We start from the raw sequence: 24,689 nt of genomic DNA, 5'->3' as shown, positions 1-24,689 counted from the left end.
CCAAGACGAACTTCCATTATTTGACATGAGTTTTGCGCAATCAGATGTATTAGTGGCTGACCTCAAAAATAAGATGTGAGAATGGCCGAAATACAACCATCCAACTCGCATTTTCACCCCACGAGACTTACAGGAGAGGCCGATGAATCCGACGTCGCTATGTCCGGCGCTGATGACCCGAGTATCGACGCAGCCCACACGCCGTATAGTCAGACCGAAATTGACGAAGACAGAGACCGAGACATCAACGAGGGCGAAGACCGGGAAAACACTGGCCAAGACATTAGCGAGGGTGACAATGATGACATCGATGACGACGACGAAGACCACGGTGACGATGAAGCGCACCGATATTCTGATGGAGAACTGGATGAATCTTTCCAAACCAGGTTTGCTACGCCGCATCGAGGTTCCGGTTTACCTGTTGCTTTGTCTATGTTGGGCGGCATGTTGTCAATGTCGGGTATCAGTGGCCGTTTGAGGGAGATTTTGAACAATCTTCGGCGGGAAGCGGATCCGTCTGTTCAATTGATTGCCTTGCAAGATTTATCAGAGATCTTGCTTGTATCCAACGAAGATAACTTGATCGGCAACTTCTCACCCGACCCCTACGTGCGAGACCTTGTCGCTCTCATGCAGCCAAACGAAATCACGGGGGAAGAAAACCCTGAAATGATGCTGCTAGCGTGTCGGTGTCTTGCGAACCTAATGGAAGCGATACCCGCAAGCGCAGCCAACGTGGTGTATGGCGGGGCCGTCCCTGTTCTGTGCCAAAAGCTTCTTGAGATATCTTTCATCGACGTCGCTGAACAGGCTCTTAGCACCCTTGAGAAAATCTCTGTCGAATACCCTTCCCAGATTGTTCGAGAAGGCGGCCTAACTGCATGTCTTTCTTACTTGGAATTTTTTGCTACCAGCACGCAACGGACTGCCGTGACGACGGCTGCGAACTGCTGTCGAAATATCCCTGAGGACTCGTTTCCGGAGGTTCGCGATGTTATGCCTATCTTGTTGAATGTTCTCTACAGCAACGACCAGCGAGTTGTCGAGCAAGCGGCACTGTGTGTGTCTCGCATTGTTGAGTGTTTCAAACAATATCCACCTAAACTTGAAGAGCTGGTGGGTGTTGACCTGCTGAAGGCCATTTTAAGGTTACTCTTACCTAGCTCGACCAACCACTTTATTGGACCAAGCCTCCACACACAGTTTTTACGTGTCCTGGCAATTACCGCCGACGACAGCCCGCTCCTTGCAGCCGAACTCTTCAAAATGAACGTTGTCGAAACGCTTTACCAGAGCCTAACCGGCGTGTCGCCCCCTGCAGGAGTCGACGACATTGCTGCCAAATTGGACAGTGTTCTTGTTATGCAAGCTTTGATCCATCGGCCAAAAGAACAAATTATCGAGACTCTCAATGTTGTCTGCAACCTACTACCGAAGGAATCCGCTGCTGTTCCAGTTGACTCTGTAATTGCCAGCATGAGGAGCGGGCATACGCAGACTCAGAGCAGCTTAGGAACAAACGAGGTGAACTTTTCCTCTTCAATTCCCGAATCAAACAGGCTGAGGCTCAGATTCTTGAGAGATTGCCAAGCAGAGGTCCGGCGATTTACCCTCATTCTTTTGCCTACTTTGATAGATGCCTACTCGAGCACTGTGAATTTGGAGATTCGAATGAGGGTCTTGGCGGCGCAGATAAGAATCCTTTCCAATTTCGACAAGGTTATCATTTTGGAAGCGCTTGAAGCCGTTCCCTTTGCCTCATTTCTGGCCTCTATTCTGTCTCAACAAGACCACACCTCTTTAGTTAGCTACGCATTGCAGGCTACTGAATTGCTCTTAAGCCGGCTTGGCGATATATACAGATATCAGCTATATCGCGAGGGTGTAATAAGCGAGATCGAAAAGATTGCGGGTCTCCCGGCAAATGGTGACCACGAGTTATCGCTGCTCGCGCATGGTTACCCAGCTCTGGATGCCATTCATTCCACCGTTCACAATACTGGCCACCAGTCGCCCACAGGGATTTACAATCACAAACAAGGAGACAATGTCGACCTCATTTCAAATCCAGACCATGAGGAGCGAACTTATCAAGGGCGGAACTACGCTTATGACAGCGACAATTTCAATGGACTTTCTAGCTACACAGGCTTAGAGTTAGAGGACGAAGACAGCAACGAGGACATTGATGAAGCCGTTGTTGGACAAGTCTTGTCCCAGCACTATGCCAACGTTGATGGTGCTGATGTCGACCGAGTTGACGATGAAATGGGCGACGAAGAGGAAGAACTCCGGAATAGTGAGGAAGGCATGGATGCCCAGCCTAGAGGACGTGGCAGTCGCGATGGAGGTCACGATGACGAAGTGGAAGGCTCATCGGCAAGCTCTGGAAATTCCATGGTGTCTGATGAAGCTCCCGCACGACAGCGACGTTTGGAGAACACTCCTTCGCAAGCCCAAATACGTGATTTTGCTAGGGATTTCCTTGCCAGGCATGAAATCGAAAGGAATGAAGATTCCATGCGAACAAAAGCGACGCAGACATTAACAAGTCTCTCGTCATTGGCGGACGACATATCAACATTATACTTGGAACGAAAATCTGCAGTCTCCGCCGACGAAGGTTGCAAACTTTTTACAAGGCTGGCAACTTACTTTGACTCAAACGTCTTTGACAGTGCGACGAGCGCAGAACTGCTAGGGTCCGGATTGGTCAATGTTCTTGACAAAGTTTTTGGAAATCGAGACGAGCACCTCGCCAATGCAGCCCAAGCAGCATTCCTCGATTGCTTTACTAGCCGCCCTGTTAGGTCTCGCACCAGAACGCATGTAACGGAGATGCCGATTACACCGTTCAGCATTCTTGTCCATAAATTACAAGACCTTCTCAGCAGATCTGAACATTTTGAAGTTATCACGGTACACGACAACGCATTCGATGGAAATCATACTAGTGCTGCATCAATGTTAGCAAAGCAAATCCGGCTGCGCTTGGTGGCAGACGATGACGCCGGGGTACCGCGTGCTTTCCGAAGCATCATGGTTTCGATTCATGCTATCGCGACTTTCAAAATTCTGGAAGACTACTTGCGGCCCAGAATTAGCTTGACGGACCGATCTCGCTTCTTAAGACGGGACGGACTTTCTAGAGCTCTTGCTGCCATGGCTGATGCGAGCGTTGAACATACGGAGACTGCCTTGGCAGCGCGCCTCGTGAAGCGAGATTCAAATTTAGGTTCCAAGACCCCTATAATGCCCGAAGTTCTCACTGATGGGTCTGAGACTCAAGAGAGCTCAACTTTGCATGTCTCACGCCATGCTCAAAATGATCACCAGACCTCTCCAATGACACGCTCCCAGTCACAACGCGACGTTGGCAAAACGAAGTCCAGCACTCGCCCAAATTCTAACCCTCTATCAGTTCCATCTGGTGTAGGGTTTGATGCCGAAAGCAAACCCGGCCTCCGTCGATCATCTCGCCACCATACCAACTCATCCAACTTCAGAGAGCCAGTACATCCACAAATCGAGGGCAATGCACTTGCCAAGGCTTTGGAGTGTAATGGTGAGAGGCGAATTTCAGAGCATGGAGAACTGGATCTCCCGGTGACAAATGCCATGGAGACCATAGACAGTGGACTTGACGAGGATATGAAAAGCAGCGATGACCGCAGTTCGTCTGCGGTGAACCTGGAGTTTGAGACTGGTGGGAAAATCACAAGGCAGGCAGTTGGTACTCGCTTACTTAAACCATCGCAAGGCTCAGCGAAGGACGCGAGCACCAGTTCCAGTGTTTTGACAACCGCCTTGCACGGTATGTCTCCTGAACCTGCAAAGTCAAGTACCTTGCCATCATCCTCACATAAATCGGCATTGCAGTCCACTTCCCAAGACTGGCACTTTGAGTTCAGTCTGGACGGGAGAACTGTGTCTTCGGACAGCACGGTGTATAGGGCGGTTCTCAATTCTACTGCTGTTAGTGACGAACAACCGAGTCGGTCTGTTTGGTCCACGATCCATACGGTGCGCTATCGTCGCATACCAGGTCCCCAATCCCAGGAACCTTCTGCATTTGGTTTCCCGGGCGTTGATAACAGAAGTTTTGGAAGCAGCCTTAGTGAATCAACTGGTTCAGCTGCTCAAGACGGCTTCGGCAACAGTGTGTCAGTGGGCGCTCTCAAAAACGTTGCCATCACCACGTCGATTCTCCGACTTCTTAAAAACCTGCATGATTTGAACGCCAATATTGATGATATATTGGTTTCAAGCAAAGAGCCCTCCAAGCCAAACGCTGAGCCATTGCTGCAGTTCGTCAACACGAAACTTACAGCAAAGCTGAACCGCCAACTGGAAGAACCACTCATTGTAGCCAGCAACTGCCTGCCTAACTGGAGTGAGGATCTAGCAAGGATGTACCCGTTCTTGTTTCCCTTTGAGACTCGTCACCTCTTTTTGCAGTCTACCTCGTTTGGATACGCCCGTTCTATGGCACGATGGCAGAATGCACAGGTGCAAGACGAGTCACGCGGCGTTCGCCGTGACGATCGCCCTTTTCTGGGACGCCTCCAAAGGCAAAAGGTTAGGATTTCCAGGTCGAAGATACTCGAATCGGCAGTGAAAGTCATGGAGCTTTATGGGACCTCGCAGAGCATACTTGAAGTTGAATATTTCGAAGAAGTGGGTACTGGGCTGGGGCCAACTCTCGAATTTTATTCTACTGTTTCGAGGGAATTTTCTAAGAAGAAACTTAGGCTTTGGCGGGACAATGATCTTGGGGACTCTGAGTTTGTGTCGGGACCGAACGGACTGTTCCCACGTCCTATTTCTGCAGAAGATGCAGAGGGTACGAACGGCGAGCGCTTGATGAGCCTTTTCAAAGCACTGGGCAGGTTTGTGGCCAGGTCTATGCTTGATTCACGCATCATTGATATCAACTTCAACCCTATCTTCTTCCGCATAGGAAACGAATCCCAGGGGATGCGGCCATCTCTTGGTGCTGTAAAAGTTGTTGACCCGACGTTGGCTCGATCGCTTTTACTCATCAAGAAGTTTGCGAATGCTAAGAAGGTTATCGAAGAGGGTGTTGATCTGTCAGCTACTGAAAAGGCGGCTGGCATTCAGGCCATCACTATTGACGACACCAGCATCGACGACCTTTCCCTTGATTTCACCTTGCCCGGCTACCCAGATATTGAGCTGATTCCGGGAGGCTGCCATATCAGCGTTACCATGAGTAATGTTGATACATATGTTGACAAGGTTGTGGCGATGACCTTAGAAGGAGGCGTGCGATTGCAAGTGGACGCTTTTCGCAAAGGCTTTTCGGAAGTGTTTCCGTATTCTGCCCTGAGTGCATTCACACCTGACGAGCTTGTGTCACTTTTCGGTCACGTGGACGAAGATTGGTCCCTTGAAAGTAAGTTAATTACTCGATGCAGTTGGCCAACGCTGCCATCAACACAGACCTTGCAGCTAACCGTATTTTTCTCAAAAAAATAGCACTTTCGGATTCTATTAAAGCCGACCACGGCTTCAACATGGATAGCCGGAACGTCAAAAATCTTCTCCAAGTCATGAGCGAAATGTCGCTAGTCGAAAGGCGCGAATTCCTGCAATTCGCAACAGGGAGTCCGAGGCTCCCCATTGGTGGTGGGTGTTTCTACAATTTCTTTACGCAAGGTGTTTTTAGATAACTGTGGTACAATGCATCACTGACATGGAAGTTTACGTATAACAGGATTCCGCAGCTTGACGCCTATGTTCACAGTGGTTTGCAAGCCCAGTGAGGCGCCATACTCGTCGGACGATTATCTCCCAAGTGTGATGACCTGTGTTAATTATCTCAAGCTTCCTGACTATACCAGCATCGATGTTCTCCGAAAGCAACTTTTCACAGCCATCAAGGAGGGACAGGGTGCTTTCCACCTCTCGTGATACTACAGGCCGACAAAGACGCAGGATCTAGCTGTTTGCTTGGAAACAGGTCATTGGTGTCTGTGGCGGTGGGGTGACCTGTCACCGTCATCATCTTGTCAAAATAGGAGGATATAGTATCTTTTGTTTCCAAGGGATGAGGGACTCTGGTAAAATATTTACCATTCACGTGAATAAAAAGCAAAGGTTAAACTCGTGACGAAGTGGAAAAGTTTTAAGACCTATGTTATTAGTACGTACGCCGTAATGACTCTGAGCTAGCCTTACTCTGTGCAGGATGACGAGACCCCCTGTTTTAGTGTTAAGTCAGACAGCTCTGGAGGGGCCTTTTGACGCGACGCGTCTATGATAAAAGCGTGTATTGGCCCCACCAAAAAAGGATGAATAGTTTAATTTCCCACGGAACACAATAAAGCACTCGTCTGTTGTCTCTACGTAATTGGAGCGAGCGACGACAATGTGTGAGGTCGGGCTCTTAAAATTTCCGGCGTCGACTTGATCAACGACCATCCTGTGTATACTGCCGTCAACGATGAGCTCCAAAGTCTTAGGGCCTGCGCCAACGCAGGACAAGAGAGTTTCCTGCGTCTACCGCTCGAACCGATCGCCACACCAGCTCCGTTTCTCCTTCCGACGGAAAGTTGTGAGGAAATATGGCCGGCACGAGTCTTCACTCACACAAAAGCAGCAGATGCTAACGCAAATCGAATGTGTCGTACCGTCTTCACCAAGTCTGCGCAAAACGAAACTATTCGGGAAAGAGCTGAAATTGACTGCCTGTCGTGATGACCACGCAAGCAGTTTCCCAGCGAGCAGTGCAGAGGAGGAGAACACAAGTCGAGATAGCTCCGGCCGCAAGCAGAATAAACGACGACAGATACTGCAAAAATCTATCGACAGGACACTGGCGAACACTTCTTACCACACTCAGACATTAACCCAACTCATCTCTAAAAATACACTCCTAGCCTCTGATGTTGATGACGACGTCTACAATTGCGAACTCCATACTACGATCCAAGATTCTGACGACGATAATATTTGCCCTCTGCTTCCATCCGGCACAACGTCAAGACAGGCATTGCTATCTCCACGGCAGCAATTGGAAGTCGTCGAGATGACGCCCTCTAAGCCAAACGCAAATGTTACAAACGCAATCTCAAATTCGTTGCTATTCACACCCAAGGCAACACGAACAGAGATTCCATCGTCCCAGCCCAGCCCGTTTACTCCAGTGTGGCCTCCTGGGCGCCACATGGCCTCCCAAGCCTCCTCTCCCATTTCTCGAATCCGGCAAAACTCGACTAGTCCTACTCCATCAGGACCAAAACGGGATTTGGTGTCTAACGATATAAAAGCAAGTAACGTTTCTAAACGACGTAGGAGGGCATTGCCAAACTCGCTCTTCGTGTCAGATCTTCGCAATTACAACGGAGTGGCGCAACAGGCTATTACCTTTATGGAAACGACAGAAAAATCTGGACGGCTACAACCCGACAAAAGCTGTACGTCCATGGGTATCGAGGATGTCTTCCAATCTCTGCCTGTAACTGCACCCTCTTTGATTTTCGCTCCAAATCGACAGTCAATAGAGGGAGGCAGAACAGTCGCAAGTACTTCAGGAGAGATTTCTGATAGCGACGAAGAAGGATGCCGTTTGTCTGGCCCCTGCATCCCAATAAAACGGTCGGTGCCAAGACCGCGGCCCAACGCCCGGCTCGGTAGCAAGTTTGGTGACCATTGTGGTAACACTATACGGCATTTGGGCTCGCCGCTGGTCGCTCACCCGCCACCGCCAGATACGGTAGCAGCCAAGCCCATATCTGTCCTAAAATTAAGGCGCGCTGCTGGTGCTGCCACATTATTTCGAAGAGGCGTCGAAACGGAAGTGACTCAAGCTTGGCCAAACTGTGAGACGTCGAGCTCGCTCACGGCCACGGACCGACCCACAATGTCATCCACCAGCGGCCAAGATTCGAACCTGCCAGTAGATGACCAGCAATATAGCCAGGCTTTGGAGAGTCAACGGATTCCGCTAGAGACAATTCGCTCCTTGGGCCCCCAAACTGACCGGACCGACATCATCATCTCCATTCACCCTGAACAAATCCGGAAGATCGTCATGGGGGACAAAGATCACGAGTTTCGAAATTTCAAACTCCCTCACACAGTCAGTCGCTTTTGGATGTATGCCACGCGACCAGTTTGCGAGCTACAATACATGGCTGTAGTTGCAGCTGGATTCAAGCAACCCGGCGGTATCAACAGCGATGGCGGTGTTGGCAATGCCGAGTTCAATGCCGGGAAGCTAGTGGCCAAATTTGCATACAAATTAGTCCAGGTGTACCAATTGAACAACCCTGTGTCCCTGGACGTGATGCGAAAAAATGGATGGGCAGGACCCCCTCGACGGTATGACTACTTGTCTCCAGCCATAGTTGGATCTCTTCTGAGCAACCTGCGTTGTGCTATTTTCGAGGAGACTGCCAGGCCAGGCCTTGAGAGTGGAGAGAATAGTTGTGAAAGCAACGAGGCCCGTGGCAACTGTGGTGAGATGCCCATATCCCAGAAAATTGAAGCGCAGCTTTCAAGTGATAGAGCTGAAACTCACGAAGGCTGTCTCCCGAGCGACCGGAGCCAGCCTAAAGCACCCGACGCCTTTCAAACCTACAGGCGTCGAACGACACGTGGCTGTCAGATTGCTATGATCCGAGACGGGTCTCCGGCCAAGAACCGTGCAATGCCACCAAACACCCCAAGCTCAGCATGGTCCTCTCAAGCAACAACTGCCACTACCGCATCGGGCCCTGATTCCTTCTTTACGGGGAGCACACTACCGAGACCAGTTAGCAAGTTGGAAAAGTTGTCAAATAAACAGCGGAAGCAGATGTCGATGCAAACTGCTGGCATGTATGCAAACGATGTAACGCAGGACATCTTACCTGACAGCCTCTATGAGGAAGTACGTCAGGCACCACCTATTGTTATCGAGGAGTCGGAGGACTCAGGAAAGGAATAAGTCCGCAAAAAACGGGACAGTGAAACCCATGGACACGCTGCTAGCTGATCTAACTGTACCAATACACTACTCAAAAAGAACAACTTAATTGTTATACGTTTAGAATTTTTTCTTTTCTGGACTACTTCTGCAAACGCCTCATCATTCATGTGGAGTTACATAGCATCGCCATCACCACTGACAAATTCTATCAGTTTGGAAGCGGCCAGCAAAAGCCCTGGCGAAGGCAACAGTTAACGTGCTTTCACCAGATATGCCGAGCATCACGCCAGAATGGACTTGATAGACTCCTAGCATTATTTGTTGTCCTTTTCCTTCTTCCTTTTAAAAAGCTGTTTGAGCATGCTGCTCCCTGTATTTTGATTTCCCCTCTCCCTGCTCTGCACGGTGCTGGTACCAGATGCCGGGCCACTCGGACTATTGTCTAATATTCGGCCATCACCCGTGCGTGAGCGCCCACCGTGCCGGTTGCTGCGGCTTGTCGTAGATCTTGCCGACTCACTGCTTTCTGCATCACCGTGGCGAGTGCGAGAACTGCGGGCAGGTTTACGAATTTCATCACGCCGACGGTCGTTACTACGGCTTTGCCGCTTGTCCGGAGAGTCATCAGTTCTTGTCACCTGTTCGCTGCTTCGAATACTGTTCTGGTGATGTGATTGGCGGTGGCGGTGGTAGTAGCGTGTATTTCGTGTCGACATGTGTCCGAGAGATTTGGCGGTTCGAGCGCTCTTCAGAGTACGTTGGTCATCATCGCCAATACACGAGCGCATCGCCTTCGGACTGATTAGCTCAAGGTCAACCTCACTGGCTTCCCACGGCTTGATACCGGGTCCTCCATCAAGTACTGGCTCGATTCCACGGCGCCATGTCTCAATAGTGCACAGTTCTTCCTCCAGCACGAGTGCTTCTTCGTAGCCGCGAGAGGACGATCGTAAGGCTGAAAGCGGCTCTTCGGCGGTGTCAAGCTGTATTTCTGAATCGATCCCCGCAGCATGCTGCTGCGAAAACCCGCCACTTTGATCGCCCGTCGCAAAAGCTTGCTTTCCCTCCTCAGGCGCAGCTCGCACTTCGGAAATGCGCTTGACAATTTTCCAGCCGCCAAACAGAATAACCGTGGCCCCCACAACAATGCTGGTACCAATGAGGAACTGGGGGCTAGCCAAAAGAGCGAAGACGGCCGGGCTTCCGCCCTTGACCACTCCTAGATAGGCGGGGCTCAGTTTCGTTAGCAGCGCTGAAAGTTCTGCCAGAGTTACAGCGACAGCGGCAGCGGCCTCGGGCTTGTCTTGTAGATGGCGGATGATGGACGCAGCTGTGTGGTGAATGCATTGTGCCTCATTCAAGAGCGTCTCAATGCGGTCGACCAGTGTCGTGGCATAAGATTCTTTAAACTCGTCAGCCGCATCCACAACAAATGCTTCAGGGTCCAAGTCGATGCGCGACTCCAAATCAGGCGGTATATTGCCGTATGCTAGGTTCGTATCAATAAGTTTCGGCGGCGGCACGTTTCCACTGTCCTTGAGTTGACGGCTCAGTGCGGAGAACGATCGTGGTCGGTGAACCAATATCGAGGCGCGCGGTGACGAGAGAGCTACAGCCGGGGAGTTACTACTTCCTTGTGGCAGCGCAGCCGTATGGGTTACGCTCCTTGGAGGTATATCGTTTAGAGCAGAGCGCAAGGGCACCAGATTGTGACCGCTCGTCTTGGCGTTTAAGCCATAGCTATTGCGACGGGAATCTGGTGCTTGCGAATGTCCGTCGCAAGCTTCAGAGAGATCACGCAGGTTGTGTGCATTCAATGGCGGTTGGTGGGGCCGAAAGCTGCTCCTCGTTCCATTCACCGAAGTGCCACTACCAGTAGAACTACGCTGCGATCGGCGCGGCTGGCGATTGTTCAATGAATAATGTGAGCGGCGGTCACCACCATCCAGGGAAAGGCGGCGGCTATGGCCTCCGTCCTCAAGATAAAGCGGCGATGCAGCTTGTCCCAGAGAACGATGGTTGTGATAATAGCCTTCGCGTTGATCATAGTGGTGTGCATCGTCATATTCCTCAACCTCGCAGGGAGGGCCGTGGTAGCCTCCGCTGCGGGAAAGGTCAAACGTCCGCGCGCGGCGGATACCAGAATGTCGTTCTTGTCGAAGGGTCTCTTTCTTTTCCTTGTAGGCCGACCGTGCTTCCTTGAAAATGCCAACTAGATGTTTGCCCTATAGTCGCACGTACTGAGCAACCCGACACAGGTACAAGGGAGGCTGCTGGAGACATAGGAAGCGCCGGGACAAAAAGGCGCGAAACGGGGACTTACAGTGCTGATGATTTTTCCGGAATTGTTGATGATCGTTATCGTCTGTTCAAACGGCATTATGAAGGTAGTGTGCAATACTACGGAGAACAGATGGAAAAGCGTAAAGGCACGGTCGGGCGGGTGCTCTAGGAAGGAACGCGACTTCATTCACCGTTGCACGAGGTCGTGAATTTGAAGAAAGTATGTGTATGCAGAAGCTCGGTAACATAGTAGTGGTCGATGCACAGGAGAAGAGGTCAGTCCGTCCGTGATTAGCGGAAGCAGGATCGTATTACGTATTGATTCATGCGTCAGGTCATATTACATTTGGTCCATACGCAAACCATCCCCCACTCTCACCGACATGTGTTGGGCGGTGGAGTTTTGGTTGGGCACCAAGGACCATATTCCAGCTAGCTGAGGCCGCCCAATTCACCCACTCCAGCCAAAGTCTAGGGCAAACGACAATTACAAGAACTTCGCGAATCCGGCTACCTGGATGAAGCAATCTGGGGGAATTGACTCGAGCAAGACAAGTAGACGATGGATTACATGGCCTCCTTGTCAACGGAGTAGCACGGAATACGGCAAAAAAGGACCACATCATAGCCAAGGCCTACCCGACGATGCTGCAAGCCGGTCTGGAGAAGAGAGGTGGCTCTGCTGGCGACGATGACGCAGTATTCTGTTTGGTTACTCCGGATGTCGCAGTCCGCTTTTACGAGCACAGCGTGCTGCTGTGTTAATGTTTATATCAATACGTGGCCGCAGGGGCGACATATCACCCATCTTTTGCGTGTCTTATCCATATTGCCCATTTAACGTACTGGCACCAGCGGGAAAACCGCAAGGAGAACTGAGATATAATTATCTTTTAATTTGGCACCTCATTAGATATCTTGCTGAAGTGACAGAATGGCAGATCCATCTTCCCCTCCCTACTCTCCCAAACAGCATACCGCTTGCTGATGCACAGCATCACTGCAGGTGGGAATGCCGACGGAACCTTATCCTATGCAGCATATGTATATACGCTTCCCATTCACGTCTGCATAAGTATGTCGTGACAACCGTACCACGCCTCTCCCTCCAAGCGCACGCAAGCGCCCGTCCCTGCATAGGACGTGTTCGCAGGCAGCTTTGGTTCTAAGCGAGTCTGTACAGTTCATCACCAAATGTACACCGGAAGACGGCTGCCCAAAAGCTCGCTCTTAGAAATCTGCACATCCATCTTACTGAAGTCGTGCAACAGCAGCCAGCATAGCATCCGGAACACCAGCGTACACCACACGCTTGCCGCCTCCAGTCGACGAAATACGTTGCCGTTGCCATCGACATCGTCGCCAGCTACATCGGCATCGATGTTTTCGGCGCCAAATTTATCGGCATGGACAATGTTAGGATTGTTGTCATCACTGTGGACATCGTCCTGCTGTAGCCATGCAGTTTCGGCCAACTGCACCACGCGCGGTTGCAAACGTGAAAAATATATCCTCATCAATGTTCTTTGGCGAAATTCTGGCGAGGCCGTCATTACGTCGTCGAAGCGCAAAGGGGTTCCAAATTTGTCCGCATCACTCCCCGTACCTGGTGGACTGGATTCCCCAGTTCTGGTAGCCTCGGACGTGCCGAGTCCTACCCCGGTTCCTGCCGTGCCTACCTCTTCACGGCCTGGACCATAGTCGCCCTCGTTGTTAACCATGTGTAGGAGTTCCTGGACGTGCTCGCGTAGGACAATCTCAACAGCTTTCCGGCCCTTTCTCTTCAAATATAAATCGCATCTATCGAGGTTCTCATGCAGGACAGTCATTAGCGGGCGGTCGATGGTGTCCTCCAAGGCCCTTTTGACCCGTCCGGCCTTGTCGCGTTCAGGCTTGCGTAGAAGCAGGTCGGCAGTCAAGTTTGCCAGCGTCTGCAGCTCCTTGATCTGCAGCTCGTTCGCTCCTAGGCGGCCAATCTCGGATCGGTATTCCTGTAGGAGCTTCTGCATGCTAAAATATTTCCGGTCCCAGTGATAAAATGTCGGGTTTGGTAAAAAACGGAAAAGACTTTTCTTGATATGAAGCGTCCGCCCTAGCATACCTGTAATTTCGAAAGCGACTAGAAGCCTGTCAGGTATACTTCTCAAGCGTTGGGGGTTTTGTCTGGGAGCTCGGTGCACCCATATCGCTATTTGTCGATATGTAGGGTAACTATGACTTACGAGGAAATAGGTGGCCATGCTTCTTCGTTTCATCGCGGAGACTGTTCGATGTGTTTGTGTTGCAGCCAATCGATGCTAGTGTCTCTGCAAGCTCATTGCGGTTGCCGAGCAAGAGAGTCTCCAGACTGCGCGTATCGTCGGACGTGAACGCAAGTCGGCGAAGGTCCTCTTTCCTGCGGAAAATAGTCGGCACGAGGCCAAACGCGAGCTCCTTGGCCTCATCTGCAGGGATGATGCGATTTTCTTTGAATCGGCTCTTGCCGCATATCTGAAAGGTAAACACAATCCCCAAATCTGCCATGTGGTTGCCCGTGAGGACATAGCCGTTGCCTTCTGCCCGGTACCGACCAGCAGACCGGTCGAACTCCTTCCAGTATATGCCCAGCATGGCTGCCATCTCGATGAGGTGGCAAATAGTCGACGCAGCATACGGCCTGCTTATGCTAGACGGCATAGTGTCCCAGGAACGCTTTTTTGACTGAAGGGCCACGCAGAGTTTGTGCTCCTCAAAGGAGCACGCGCTATGTGGTGGATTCAGTTCCACTTGCGTCTTCTGCCAGTGCTGCGAGTCGCGCTCCATGCGATGAAGCTCCTGCAGAAGGCGCACCCACGTCGACATCTCGTTGTCAGCTGTGTGGACTCCGCGCTTGTCTTGCAACACATGTGCAATCTTGGGCATCGATGAGGTTGCTTGGCTGGCGTGGTCAGTTGTTTCATTTTGCTTCCCGTCTGCTTGCTGGGGCGGCTTGTCTGCGCTGTTGTTCGTGCCGGGGCCGTCCAACGGCAAAGAGCGTGTGACGACAATGCTTTCAGGGTCGCCTTTAACAAACCACACCGGCGCTCCGTTAATAGGCCCTCTCTTGTTGTCGGCCGGGCAGACGAAGAATACAGGCGTCTCGAATAGAACCTGGAAGCGCATTTCGCTTAAGCGAAAACGCCGCTTCTTCGTTGTGTGCCAGGGCCCGATCACGGCGGCATCGCAGTTGGAGTAGCCAGCCGCCGAGGCCATGTATTGTTGAACGACCTGTAATCCTGTCCCGATCAGGGCGATAACAGACACTACCAGGGCCACGATGGCGATGATCGTGTCTGAGCCACCATTGCTATTGCCGTTTCCATTTGTGCTACTGCTGGAGTCGGCGCCGCTGCCGCCGGCCTGATTACTGGACATGACGACCCTTTCCTATGACGGCCTAGCACCAGCCAATAAGTGCATGCGCGGCGTAGAAAGGTGCGGACGGTAAAGGGAGGCTCGAAGATGGTCGCGGTGTGTCTTCTATGTATACGTAGCGAGGACAGAGTGTCGGAATGCAAGGAGAGGCAAAACAGTGCCAGAGGAGGAGGATTGACAGAGTAAGGGAAAAAGTTACGGGGGCCTAGGTAAAAAGGAGAACAAGAAGAAAATGATAGGGAAGAGTTAAGAGAGACAAATACTACAGAGTACAAAAATTGTCGCGCAATCTCTGCGATGGCGAACGAGACGAAGTGTGCGCGAAGTTGCGGAGCACAGTCAAGGAGCTGTTTCCGAGCTTGGACGCACATAACAAGCCTCGTGGAGGCAGTGCATGTACGGCTGAAGGCAGCCGTATGCTCTGTTGTGTAATCATTCTGTAATTACAGAGAAACACGACGTAATACTCCTCAACTTAATTGCGCTGGCTTCTAAATAGTCTCGCCACAAACAAAATTAAATGAGAGGCTTTTATGTCCTTTTTTTTTGGTAACAAGAAGCCAAGATGCCACCGTAGGATGTAATCACCATGCGACACGGGGCGCATGGTAAATCAGCTCTCCAGCTGAAGCATTCTGGCGAGCAACTAAATCCAGTTGTGAGCTGCAATGGGGCTCGATTAGTCTCACTTAATAAAATAGGGGCAATACTCCGCAAAGATGCCTTGTCTCCCGTTACGAAGGATTCACTGAATAAGTAAAGGCGCTGGAAGAGCCAAACCGATCTCTTTGTCTTCTGTCACCTTTACCCCGTGCTTACTCACGTGCTTTCGTTTTACAAATATGTCTTAAGCCTCATTCCGTAGATGTAAGATACAAGCAACACAGTGCTCTGTAGACTTAGTATCGGGTATCAATTTATCATATGAGTTGAATATCTCCGAAAAAAAATATATGACAAAGAAAAACAGTAACTACAAGTAAGATGTTCCGTCCTCCAACGTACTTCTTAATTACCGCGCACGTTACACTGGCCTTAAATGTAAGTCACACCGGTATAAGATATGCTGTATCAATTAACTCCCAACGGAGAGCCCTCTTCTAACACCAAGGCTGGATGTAGGCCGGCACCTGCACCACGTGACATGAGCCACCCTGATGGCACGTGACTCTGGATACATTTTCAGCATCGCCACGCGCGGCAGTCGTAGTTAGAGAATACAAGACTCTTACCATCCAGGACCATGACCCCCTACACTACATGGCACAGGTCTAAAGTACCTAGGTTCTGGCTGGTGCCGTTGTGTATTTGATTGGCAGGCAATTGTTGGCGGTAGACGCTCTCGGTCCCTTTGTCGACCTCTAAATACGTCATCCTCACTGCCTTCCAGCTCATAATGCAAAATGATCAAGGGGTAGGTACTTGTTCCTAGAGGTTGGACTAGGATATGTGGCCACCACAAAAGTTCAACGACGTATGGCTAGGTAAAACTATTATGTTTAAACAAAAACACATTAGGCAGGGAAATGAACCTCTCGGGTCGAATAACTAATCGGTTCAAATGACTGCTTTCAAAACGGGTACACGAAGACATGCGACGCATCGGCAAAACGAAGCACAAGTATGCCAAGCAGACTAAATATGTACCTGTTAGAGGATAATGAAGGAAAGATCGACAAGATTTAGACGGCGCCTACAATTCAACTTCTTATTCGTATATAGGCCGTCTCCTACCCCATCAAAAACTCAACAACAGTCACCATCTACCGCCACCACTTAGTACAGGCCCCACAGCACATCCTGCGAGTTGACGTTGCCGTCGCAGTCCATATAGCCCTTTGCGCCCACCTTGCCGCTGCCGCCAAAGAGCTTCACGGACTCGGTGACAATATCCACAATATCCTGCGCCTGAATCTGGTACTGGGCGTTGCCGTGTAGATCGGTGGCCTGGATTCCGAAATTGCAGCTTCCATACCCTGCCACCTGGTGCTGCTGTAAAAAAGCCGTATCTTTCCACCAACTGCCGTCTGTGCCGATAATGTTGTTGACAAGGTGCATGCAGTCGTCGACCGAGGGCGATGCGTCTGAGGTCTGGTCGATGAAACTCGACGACTCGCAGGAGCCCCTCTGTGGCGTTAAGTAGCAGGGCCAGTTATCGAGCGAGCGGTCACTGTGCAGTTGCCAGGTCCGGAAAGCAGTCTGGCCCGAGCAGACTGGAAGGCTGATGTAACCGGGCGTGGTAATGTCCTGGTCATACAGGCTATTCATAGTGGACGTGTCCGTGGGGTCGGCGCTGTAGCCGCCGTTCTTGTGACCGTTTGCGATATACGTGCGGACGGACCCGTTAACAATATCGGTTACCGTCACGCCGCCCCACGACGAGCCATCGAGCACGTCGACTCCGGCTGGCAGGGAAAAGCCATCGTTCCAACAATCCTCAGCATTACAGGAGTCAGGGGATTTACCATCAGGGAAGACCAAAAAGTAAAGGTGGTTGTCGATGCAACCCATGGCCTGTTTCTGGATATTCAATGGAACGTATTGGCTGGCCACATTCAAGTCGCTGCAGTCGGCGCCCGTGTCCAGAATGAAAGCACCTGTTCCCGAGGCGCGCCACACGGCAGGAATGGCAAAAGCATAAAAGGATCGTTCAATACTCGCCTCCACAGAAGTGGTAGTGATGTTCGATATACCGACGTTAGGTGTTGTACCAGCCGCACTGTCGGAGCCGGTGGCGCCCTCAATCATCTGGCCCTTGTTGATAAGACCAGCCAGGATCGGCAAGGTGTCAGGCTGGCCGCTAAAGATGTTTGATAGTTGCTGCTCAGTGGAGTTGGCCCAAATGTCGACGACCTGGCCGAGGTAGTTGGAGAAGGACGTCTGCGAGGCCGGCGTCCACGAACCCTCGCTACCGCTCACATAGGTACCAGTAACCGACACGCCGAAGCTGACCAGGGCCTTGGCGGCGTCCTTGTAGTTGTCGTATTGGACACCGTTAGCTTTGAAGAACGGAAGTGCTTTCAGAATACTATTGAAAAAGCTCGACACCACAACGGTTCCAGCCAAGTTCACAAATGCCAGCAGAAGATCGAGCCATTCGGTGTCGGGCGGCGTCACGGGCGCAAAAGTGTTCTCAAACTGGTCCAATGACGGATTCAGCGACAGCGCGGCCGCCTGAATAATGGTGCTGTGGAACGTCTCGTATATCTCGTGGACGTAAACGAGCGAGTTCCAGATCTCGTACGCTGCGGGGCCTGAGCCTTGGGTGTTCTCAACGTCCTTGCACAACAGAATGCGGTCGCAGTTGCTTGTGGCAGCGAGCGAGCCGCAGTTCGAGCTTTCGGGGCCGTTGATAGACGCCGAAATTGACGCACTGAGGTACATGCCGTTGTTAATGTCGGTTGTCTTCCATACGTTAATAACGTCGTTCCAGGCGTCCGTGCAGTCCAATCGGTCCCAGCGCTCCTCGGATGTCATGTGTCGCACGTCAACGACGGCCGGGTCCGTGCAGCTCAGCTTGGTCCAGTTGCCCGATATTTGCGAAGGATCAACGGACAGGTCGGACATCGGGTCGAGACCGGTCTTGACGGCCAGTATAAATGCGTCCCAGTTGGGCACATTGCCTGGTACCTCGTTGAATGTCTGCAGGTCACTGGCCCAATTGGTAGTGCCGCCCAGCCCTAGGCTCTTATATTTCGCAGTGCGCGAAGCTAGGATGTCGGCCGTCATAAAGGAAACCCACTGGTTGTCGTCAAACACCAGGATTTGACTGTCACTGTCTTTGTCGTAATAGTACTGGTTAACACGACTTGACAGCGAGGTAGAGTCACGGCGGCGACGGCGCTTCTCATTGCTGGTACTATTGGTGCCTTCCATAATATCCGTAATCTCTGCGTCAGCCAAGTAGCCTCCAGTGCCCGTGCAAGGGCCCTGAGTGGCCGTGGAGCCGGCCGCACCTCCACCGAAAGTACACTCAGGGGTGTAACAGCCAGGGTCGGTCATGCCAAACGAACGGCCGTAGCTAGTGACACCGACGACAACCTTGCCCGACGGCACACCAGCCTTGGTAATCATGGCCAACGATGTCATGGTCTCGGTCAAGTTAACGTGCGACCGGAGGCAGTTGCCGGTAGGACATCCTTCTTGCGAATAAGAGTTACCACTGTCCCACTGGCCGTGTAGATCATAGGTCATGTAAACAATATAGTCGACGACCTCGCTAATCTTCTTAATAGGGAAGCCCTTAAGGTACCAGTAAGACGAAGGAGCAGCGATACTAACGGTCTTCCCCGGTAGTAGGTTCTTCAAGACCACCAAAAAGGCCAAGTAGTTGGCGCCATCGTCGGTACTAGCAGCGGGGATTCCAGGGATATCCGGTGCACCCGGATATTCCCAGTCGATATCAATACCATCTAATTCGTTGTCCTTGACGAAGTTGGCAATAGCTGTCGCCATAGCCACGCGGTTACCGGCCGTGACACCGTTACGGAAAATACTGTAAGTACTAGGATCCGTAGAAAAGCTCCAGCCTCCGACGGTTAACACACGGTGGAAGCTCTTGCCAAGACGCGTAAAACGATCGAACTCGTAGGTACTCGCGGCGGAGCCGACGGAGACGGCATAAGTAGAAGGATCAAGCGTGGCGAAGGCAAAATGGACGTGGGTATAGGCCGTGCTCAACTGCGAAATATCCTGATACAGGCAGGGGCGGTCCATACCGTAACCTTCGAAGTAGGCTAGGTTAATAGGACTAATGGGCGCGTCGCCTGAAATCACGTCGGTGCCACAATTAGAAATACAACCGTTGGTGCCTTTCTTTGCCGTACCCGGGGGGCCCAGAGACGTGTCAACGCAAAACTCCTCAGTGATACCACACTCGCCCCATATGTCACAGCAGGCGTTAAGCGGGCAGGGGTTAAGTCCAGACAGGTTGTAAGTGCCGCCGGGACCCACCACCGTACCAGGCTTTTGGGGACCGCACTCGGCGTTAGCGATAGCAGCAGGCATCGGAGGCGAGCCCGTACTCAGGCAAATAACGGCACCGAGGAGCACATTACCGCAGCCCTGCCAGCCCCAGGTCTCGTTATTGAAACTCTCAATTAAATCGTTGGTCAGGTCGTAAGCGGCCGCCAGGTCAGCACAGTTATCGTTGGCCACAACGGTGTAACTATAACATGAGCCGTCGCTGTTAGGCTTAGGCGCAAACGAGGGCAGCGTACCGGACGAGCAACAAACGTGCTGGCCAGGAGCTAGCTTTGAACATAGTGTCGAGCTGGGGTTGTACTTGGTAAAGTCGGCAGCCGAGATCCCGCACTTGGTGGCCAGTGTGCCACAAGTGTCGCCGTACACAACCTGAACGGTTGTGCAGTCGGCACGGGGCGTCAGGAAGGCATGCGCATGGGCTGGCGAGCGGCTATGGTGGTGGCTGTGGCCGTGCAAATCGCGCGCTACCACGGTGCTGTTGGATGCACCCGTAGAGTTCGTGGTAGGAATAACCAATGGTGTTGTAAATGAGACCGGGCTGGTGAACGTTTGCGTCGAGTTGTAGTCGATACAGGAGGCCTTAGACCACGACTGGAGAACCTGCTGGACCGGCGCAAAAGAAGTATTGCTGGTGGCCATAAAGCCAATAATGTGGTCAGCGTCGTAGTGTGTGCCACACAGCTCAAGCGCCACTGTGCCGGTGGTCTCGTTCGTAGCGGTTAGTGACTGTTCGAGCGACTTGAGGGCGCCCGTAACGGATGATAGGCTTTGGATAGCCTTGCCGACGTAGAGACCGACGGTGCCGCCACTGGTCTGCGCAAACAGGACCTGAGGCTGGTTGCCCGCTGTGGCATACGACGAGGAGCTGTTGCCGGGGGTGGCCATAAAGCCCGAGGTCAAGAAACGGCGGACCTGCTTAGACAAATCGCGCAGGTCGACACCGGCCGGTGCATTCTCATCCCAGTGGCCTACCGTGAACGTGGCGTTGTCGAGCGTCTGCTTCACACGCATAGTCGAAGACGCTGCACCGGCCGCCTTGAAAGAACCGTACGAGGCACAAGCATAGATGCGGTGAGACAATGTACTATCATCAACATTGTCAGAGAGTGACATGTGGTAGAAAATGGTCTCGGTGCACTTGTCCAGCTGTGCCGTGTTCTTGTAGACGGGCCAGTTAGCGGGGTCGGGCCCGACAAGGGCGCACGACGTCGGGCAGTTGCCGCTGCGGCTTTTGTACTTAGGCGAGGCGGGCATGCGCAGTCCAAAGTGGGACGCATCGGCACCGCCAATGATGCCAGATGACAAGAGTATGAAACCGGCTGCCGCCGCGGATGTCACCCAGGTAGGCAACATCGTGGAGTGGTGGCCAAAAATAGGTGGAAAGATCAAAAAAGGAAACCCAACTATCAACATGTGACAGGGAATGAACGACGGAGTCAAAATCGACTTGGAAGTAATGAGAGAAATGAGCAGAGGACACTCGGGGGGAAAGAAGGGACTGTCACTTGCCTCGTTCAGAGGCAAACGGCGAGACAAAAAAGAAAGGCAATAGGGAGGGGAGAGCAACAGAGACGAGGTAGAGCCTTGGGATATGGTTCCCTACGTCGCGTCGAGAGTCAGGCAAGGCGGATGGGCGTGCCTTTTTGACGACAGACCGCGACACGGTCTCGCAATGGCTGTCTGCAGGCAACTTCCGAAAGTTCATTGTGCTTGCACGACGGCTACAGCGGCAATACGGTGTGACGATGCTCCATTCTCATTCTGTATCATTTTTATAAAAATAAAAATAAAAAAAAAAACAGCTACCACACCGTCCCGTCGGAACTTGTACCCTCCTTTGTCATATTTCTGCCCTCGGTGTTAAGTTCCATCCGCCGTGGCCTGCAGATTGTACGTCGTATGGCAGGTTGAACGGACGTTGAGTCGGGTCTGGTGTGTAAATCGTATGGAGTTCTTGAGTTCCTTATTCATTAGCGTCATTAGAGAATAGCAAACTGCACTCTAGGGGCCTGCTCACTTACAAGATGTCGAAATCTGCACTGACAGATGACTGGGGCTCTTCCTCCTTGTCTCAACCGACTTTCGGCCATTCCCAATAGAGCACCGACACATGTGCATTTAAAATATCCTAGAAATTGCTTCTACTCAGCTGCGTGCCCCATAGCCTTCGAGGATCGATCCCCCGAGCCAGGGGTCCATCGCGCCGATCATAAGGAATGAAGGAAAGAACGCCAAGGCTCAGGGTAGCAGAGGATTTTTAGTCCACAGCCGTGTCTTACAGGGTGGGGTTGCAGAAATTAACCTTAAAATCCTTAAAATACATGTGCCTTATGTATATCGACGAGTTGAAAGCCACAGAGTGTACGACGTTCGCGGAACTCAAACAGACACCGGCCTGGATGCCAATCCTACGACACCTCGTCACCGACGTCCCAAGTCGCAAGTCGCAAGTCATGGGCCACAGTGACCTAACAGTCAGGCACGTGGGGTATGTTTGTTAGGTTGTTAGAGAGCCACTCGACGATGCACGAACGAAGGATTTAGAGCGAATGTGTCCGTAGTTTTTCTCCATCTGCGACGGACGAGTGCATACCGTGGCCATTGTAGATGAGTTCACTTCCGTAGGTTCTAGGTCGTAGTTTTGACCATACGACGTATCACGTGGCCGCGGCATGAAATTTTGTCGTTTTCTCTTCGACGTTCTCTTGTTCTTGTTCTTAGAAGACAGCTTGGCTCCATCGTATCGCACGTATTCGCTATAAATGAACGTATTGTTAAAACAAGAGAGCCCCGTTATATTTCCCACAGTGGATCAGTCCTGGTTGTTGCTGCTTGCACTCTTCTGCCAAACTAATATATATGGTGTATAATATGTACATGTTAGTAGAGCTGTGATAGCAGATATCCTACAGAACCCTAAAGGACAAAGCCTTGCCTCACCCGGAGTGTTGGCCGAGCAGTTGCCGGCGCCTAAAGTCCAAACTAAGTGGTCTCCTGCGTCGATGCATCGGGACATTGTAGCAGCGAAATAACTGTGATGAGCAAAGGTGTTCGATGTAGATACAGTGGAGTACTGCAGCACGGCTGTATCAGTAGGAGGATGATAAGAGATAATAATGAGAGCAGGCGCGTTTGCAGTTCAAATAAAGAAAGGTACAAGTGGGGCCCTGTCAAGGGAGAACGGGAACACACACGGTCAAGGGGACTAATCAAGAATGCGACGGGAACTCAGAGAAACCAAACGAATGGTGGTGGTGGTACCAAAAGCGGTAAAAATCGAGGACCATGAGGTAGGACTAAAAAGAGGTGGTAGCCGCGGTGCGTCGACAAGCGCTTGCTGGCCGGGGTGACATGACAAGACACGCGCAGCACATAATGGTATGATATCACAAAACAGACGTAATTTGTCATTAATAGGGGGGCTGAATCCGGAAACTCGGGCTCGGTAAAGGACGAATAAATTGCCAAAAACGGAGATGTGCTCTGCCGGACAATACCACTTCGTCGAACACGCCGTCCCGCAGCCCCTGCAGGTACCGGCCCAAGTGCGGGGAAACAGGTGGTTAATTTCGTACGGAGATGTGTTGTGCAACATACCACAAGAAGATCCGAGGAACCATGACAAAAGCCCCTAACGGGAGGGCACAATCTAGACCCTGATCTATCCAATACAGTGAGAGAGCCTCACCACGTGTGTTATTTTCTCCTTTTTTGCCTTCATTTTTCTTCTTTTTCTACAACCCCCCCCCCCCTTCTTCTGTCCCGTAACCGGCAGATCCTGCGGGAGTGGCATGCAGATCGGTTTAGTACGGTACATGTACGTTGCAGTGGGGCACCCACACATCATCCTGAATCGGCGCTTACGGAACCGCATCGACGAGTCCGTTAAAAGGTCCATTCTCAGTCACGAAACCTTGCCCAAATCTCGCAGTGGGAACAAGCATCTCCAGGGCCCAACGGCCAGCGCCTTCCAAGACTACCAAGACTTCCAAGACCTCCAAGACTTCCAAGACTTCCAAGACTTCCAAGACTTCCAAGACTTCCAAGACTTACCAAGGAGCGAGATCACTAAGGTTACACGAGTACCGACGATGCAGAAATATTAGGACTCCCAAGACTGCTAAGGCCTTTGTCCGGTAACGTCCCCAGCGCTTCGGCCCGCGCAGAATTTCCGGGCAACTTCTGGGTGTTTCGGCCATTGGGACCGGTGCAATTGTGGCGCATTGCGTGCATTGTCGGAGAATGAGAAAAGTACCTTAAGTCAGGCCCCACGTCGTCTGTCCGCTGTCCACTGTCCACTTCAGCACTGGACCCTTTCGCCGTCGGTCATGCTGGTGTCGTGTGGCTCGCATCCTTTGTTCAATTTCGCATTCAAACCGACACTGGGATCTGAATCCTCTTGTTCCTCCTTTAGTGATATTCGGCAGTCCCCCGTCCTATGTTACTCTGCAAGGAAGGTAGATGCGACGATCCTTTATCTGATTTCGTACTTCAGTGGCAGTCATCTGATATGTCAACAATGTACCTGCATACCTCTACGTAACGTTGCGTTAGCACGACGAGCCACTTGTGCTCTTATTCTTATCCTTGATACTGTTAAGCTGATATCCCTGCAGCAACACCTACCTTTGCCTTCAACGTGTGAGCCGTCGTAGCTGAAGTAGGGTATCGATCCCGTGTGTGTACATTGCGTACCCCCACACGTAATCCTCTTTCTTTCTTTCTTTCTTTTAACTGTGTCTCTAGCCCTTTATCGTGACTCTGCCTTGGGTGGAGAGAATACCATGGATCTCCGACCTGTGAAATGAAGAGGCAGGTGAGTCTGGAAAGGGCAATAACCAAGGATATCTATAAGGAAAATGAAAAGAAAAGAAAAGTAGAACTGTCCGCGGAGTGTGTCATCGAATACGGCGAGCAGTTCTTCCTGACCAGCTTACAGCGTAGAAAAAGGGCTGAACAAGGTTGATCCAATTGACCTGGTTTGGTCATTGTAATCAAGTTACTTCCGTACGGAGTTGGGAAAACAAAAAAAATTGCAATCTATACTATGGCTCGGGGATGTTGACCACGTTGGCCATGGAGATAGCACGAC

General features: G+C 51.5%; 5 protein-coding genes across 5 annotated transcripts; 2 read left to right on the top strand and 3 right to left on the bottom strand.

Annotated features, from left to right (window-relative positions):
- Positions 1-81: 81 nt before the first annotated feature.
- Positions 82-5,937, top strand: SPSK_00976 (E3 ubiquitin-protein ligase TRIP12; the record flags this gene model as incomplete). Its single annotated transcript, XM_016727908.1, has 3 exons — positions 82-5,419; positions 5,503-5,652; positions 5,741-5,937. 3 exons carry the CDS (start codon positions 82-84, stop codon positions 5,935-5,937), a joined length of 5,685 nt encoding a protein of 1,894 aa, XP_016583860.1.
- A 532-nt stretch (positions 5,938-6,469) lies between these two features.
- SPSK_01028 (uncharacterized protein) lies at positions 6,470-8,956 on the top strand (the record flags this gene model as incomplete). The annotated part of the gene is made up of 1 exon (XM_016727959.1): positions 6,470-8,956. One exon carries the CDS (start codon positions 6,470-6,472, stop codon positions 8,954-8,956), a length of 2,487 nt encoding a protein of 828 aa, XP_016583859.1.
- A 296-nt stretch (positions 8,957-9,252) lies between these two features.
- On the bottom strand, positions 9,253-11,318 carry SPSK_01066 (uncharacterized protein; the record flags this gene model as incomplete). Its single annotated transcript, XM_016727997.1, has 2 exons — positions 9,253-11,163; positions 11,262-11,318. 2 exons carry the CDS (start codon positions 11,316-11,318, stop codon positions 9,253-9,255), a joined length of 1,968 nt encoding a protein of 655 aa, XP_016583858.1.
- Positions 11,319-12,408: 1,090 nt separating this feature from the next.
- Positions 12,409-14,614, bottom strand: SPSK_01053 (modin; the record flags this gene model as incomplete). Its single annotated transcript, XM_016727984.1, has 2 exons — positions 12,409-13,313; positions 13,444-14,614. The coding sequence occupies 2 exons, from the start codon at positions 14,612-14,614 to the stop codon at positions 12,409-12,411; spliced, it is 2,076 nt and encodes a 691-aa protein (XP_016583857.1).
- A 1,776-nt stretch (positions 14,615-16,390) lies between these two features.
- Positions 16,391-20,950, bottom strand: SPSK_00980 (uncharacterized protein; the record flags this gene model as incomplete). The annotated part of the gene is made up of 1 exon (XM_016727912.1): positions 16,391-20,950. The coding sequence occupies one exon, from the start codon at positions 20,948-20,950 to the stop codon at positions 16,391-16,393; it is 4,560 nt and encodes a 1,519-aa protein (XP_016583856.1).
- Between the last annotated feature and the right edge of the window lie 3,739 nt (positions 20,951-24,689).

The sequence above is a fragment of the Sporothrix schenckii genome (genome assembly GCF_000961545.1).
Source record: "Sporothrix schenckii 1099-18 chromosome Unknown Cont48, whole genome shotgun sequence".
Taxonomy (NCBI): Eukaryota; Fungi; Ascomycota; class Sordariomycetes; order Ophiostomatales; family Ophiostomataceae; genus Sporothrix; species Sporothrix schenckii.
The sequence above is the reverse complement of the archived record's forward strand: the minus strand, read 5'-3'. Positions and strand labels throughout refer to the sequence as shown.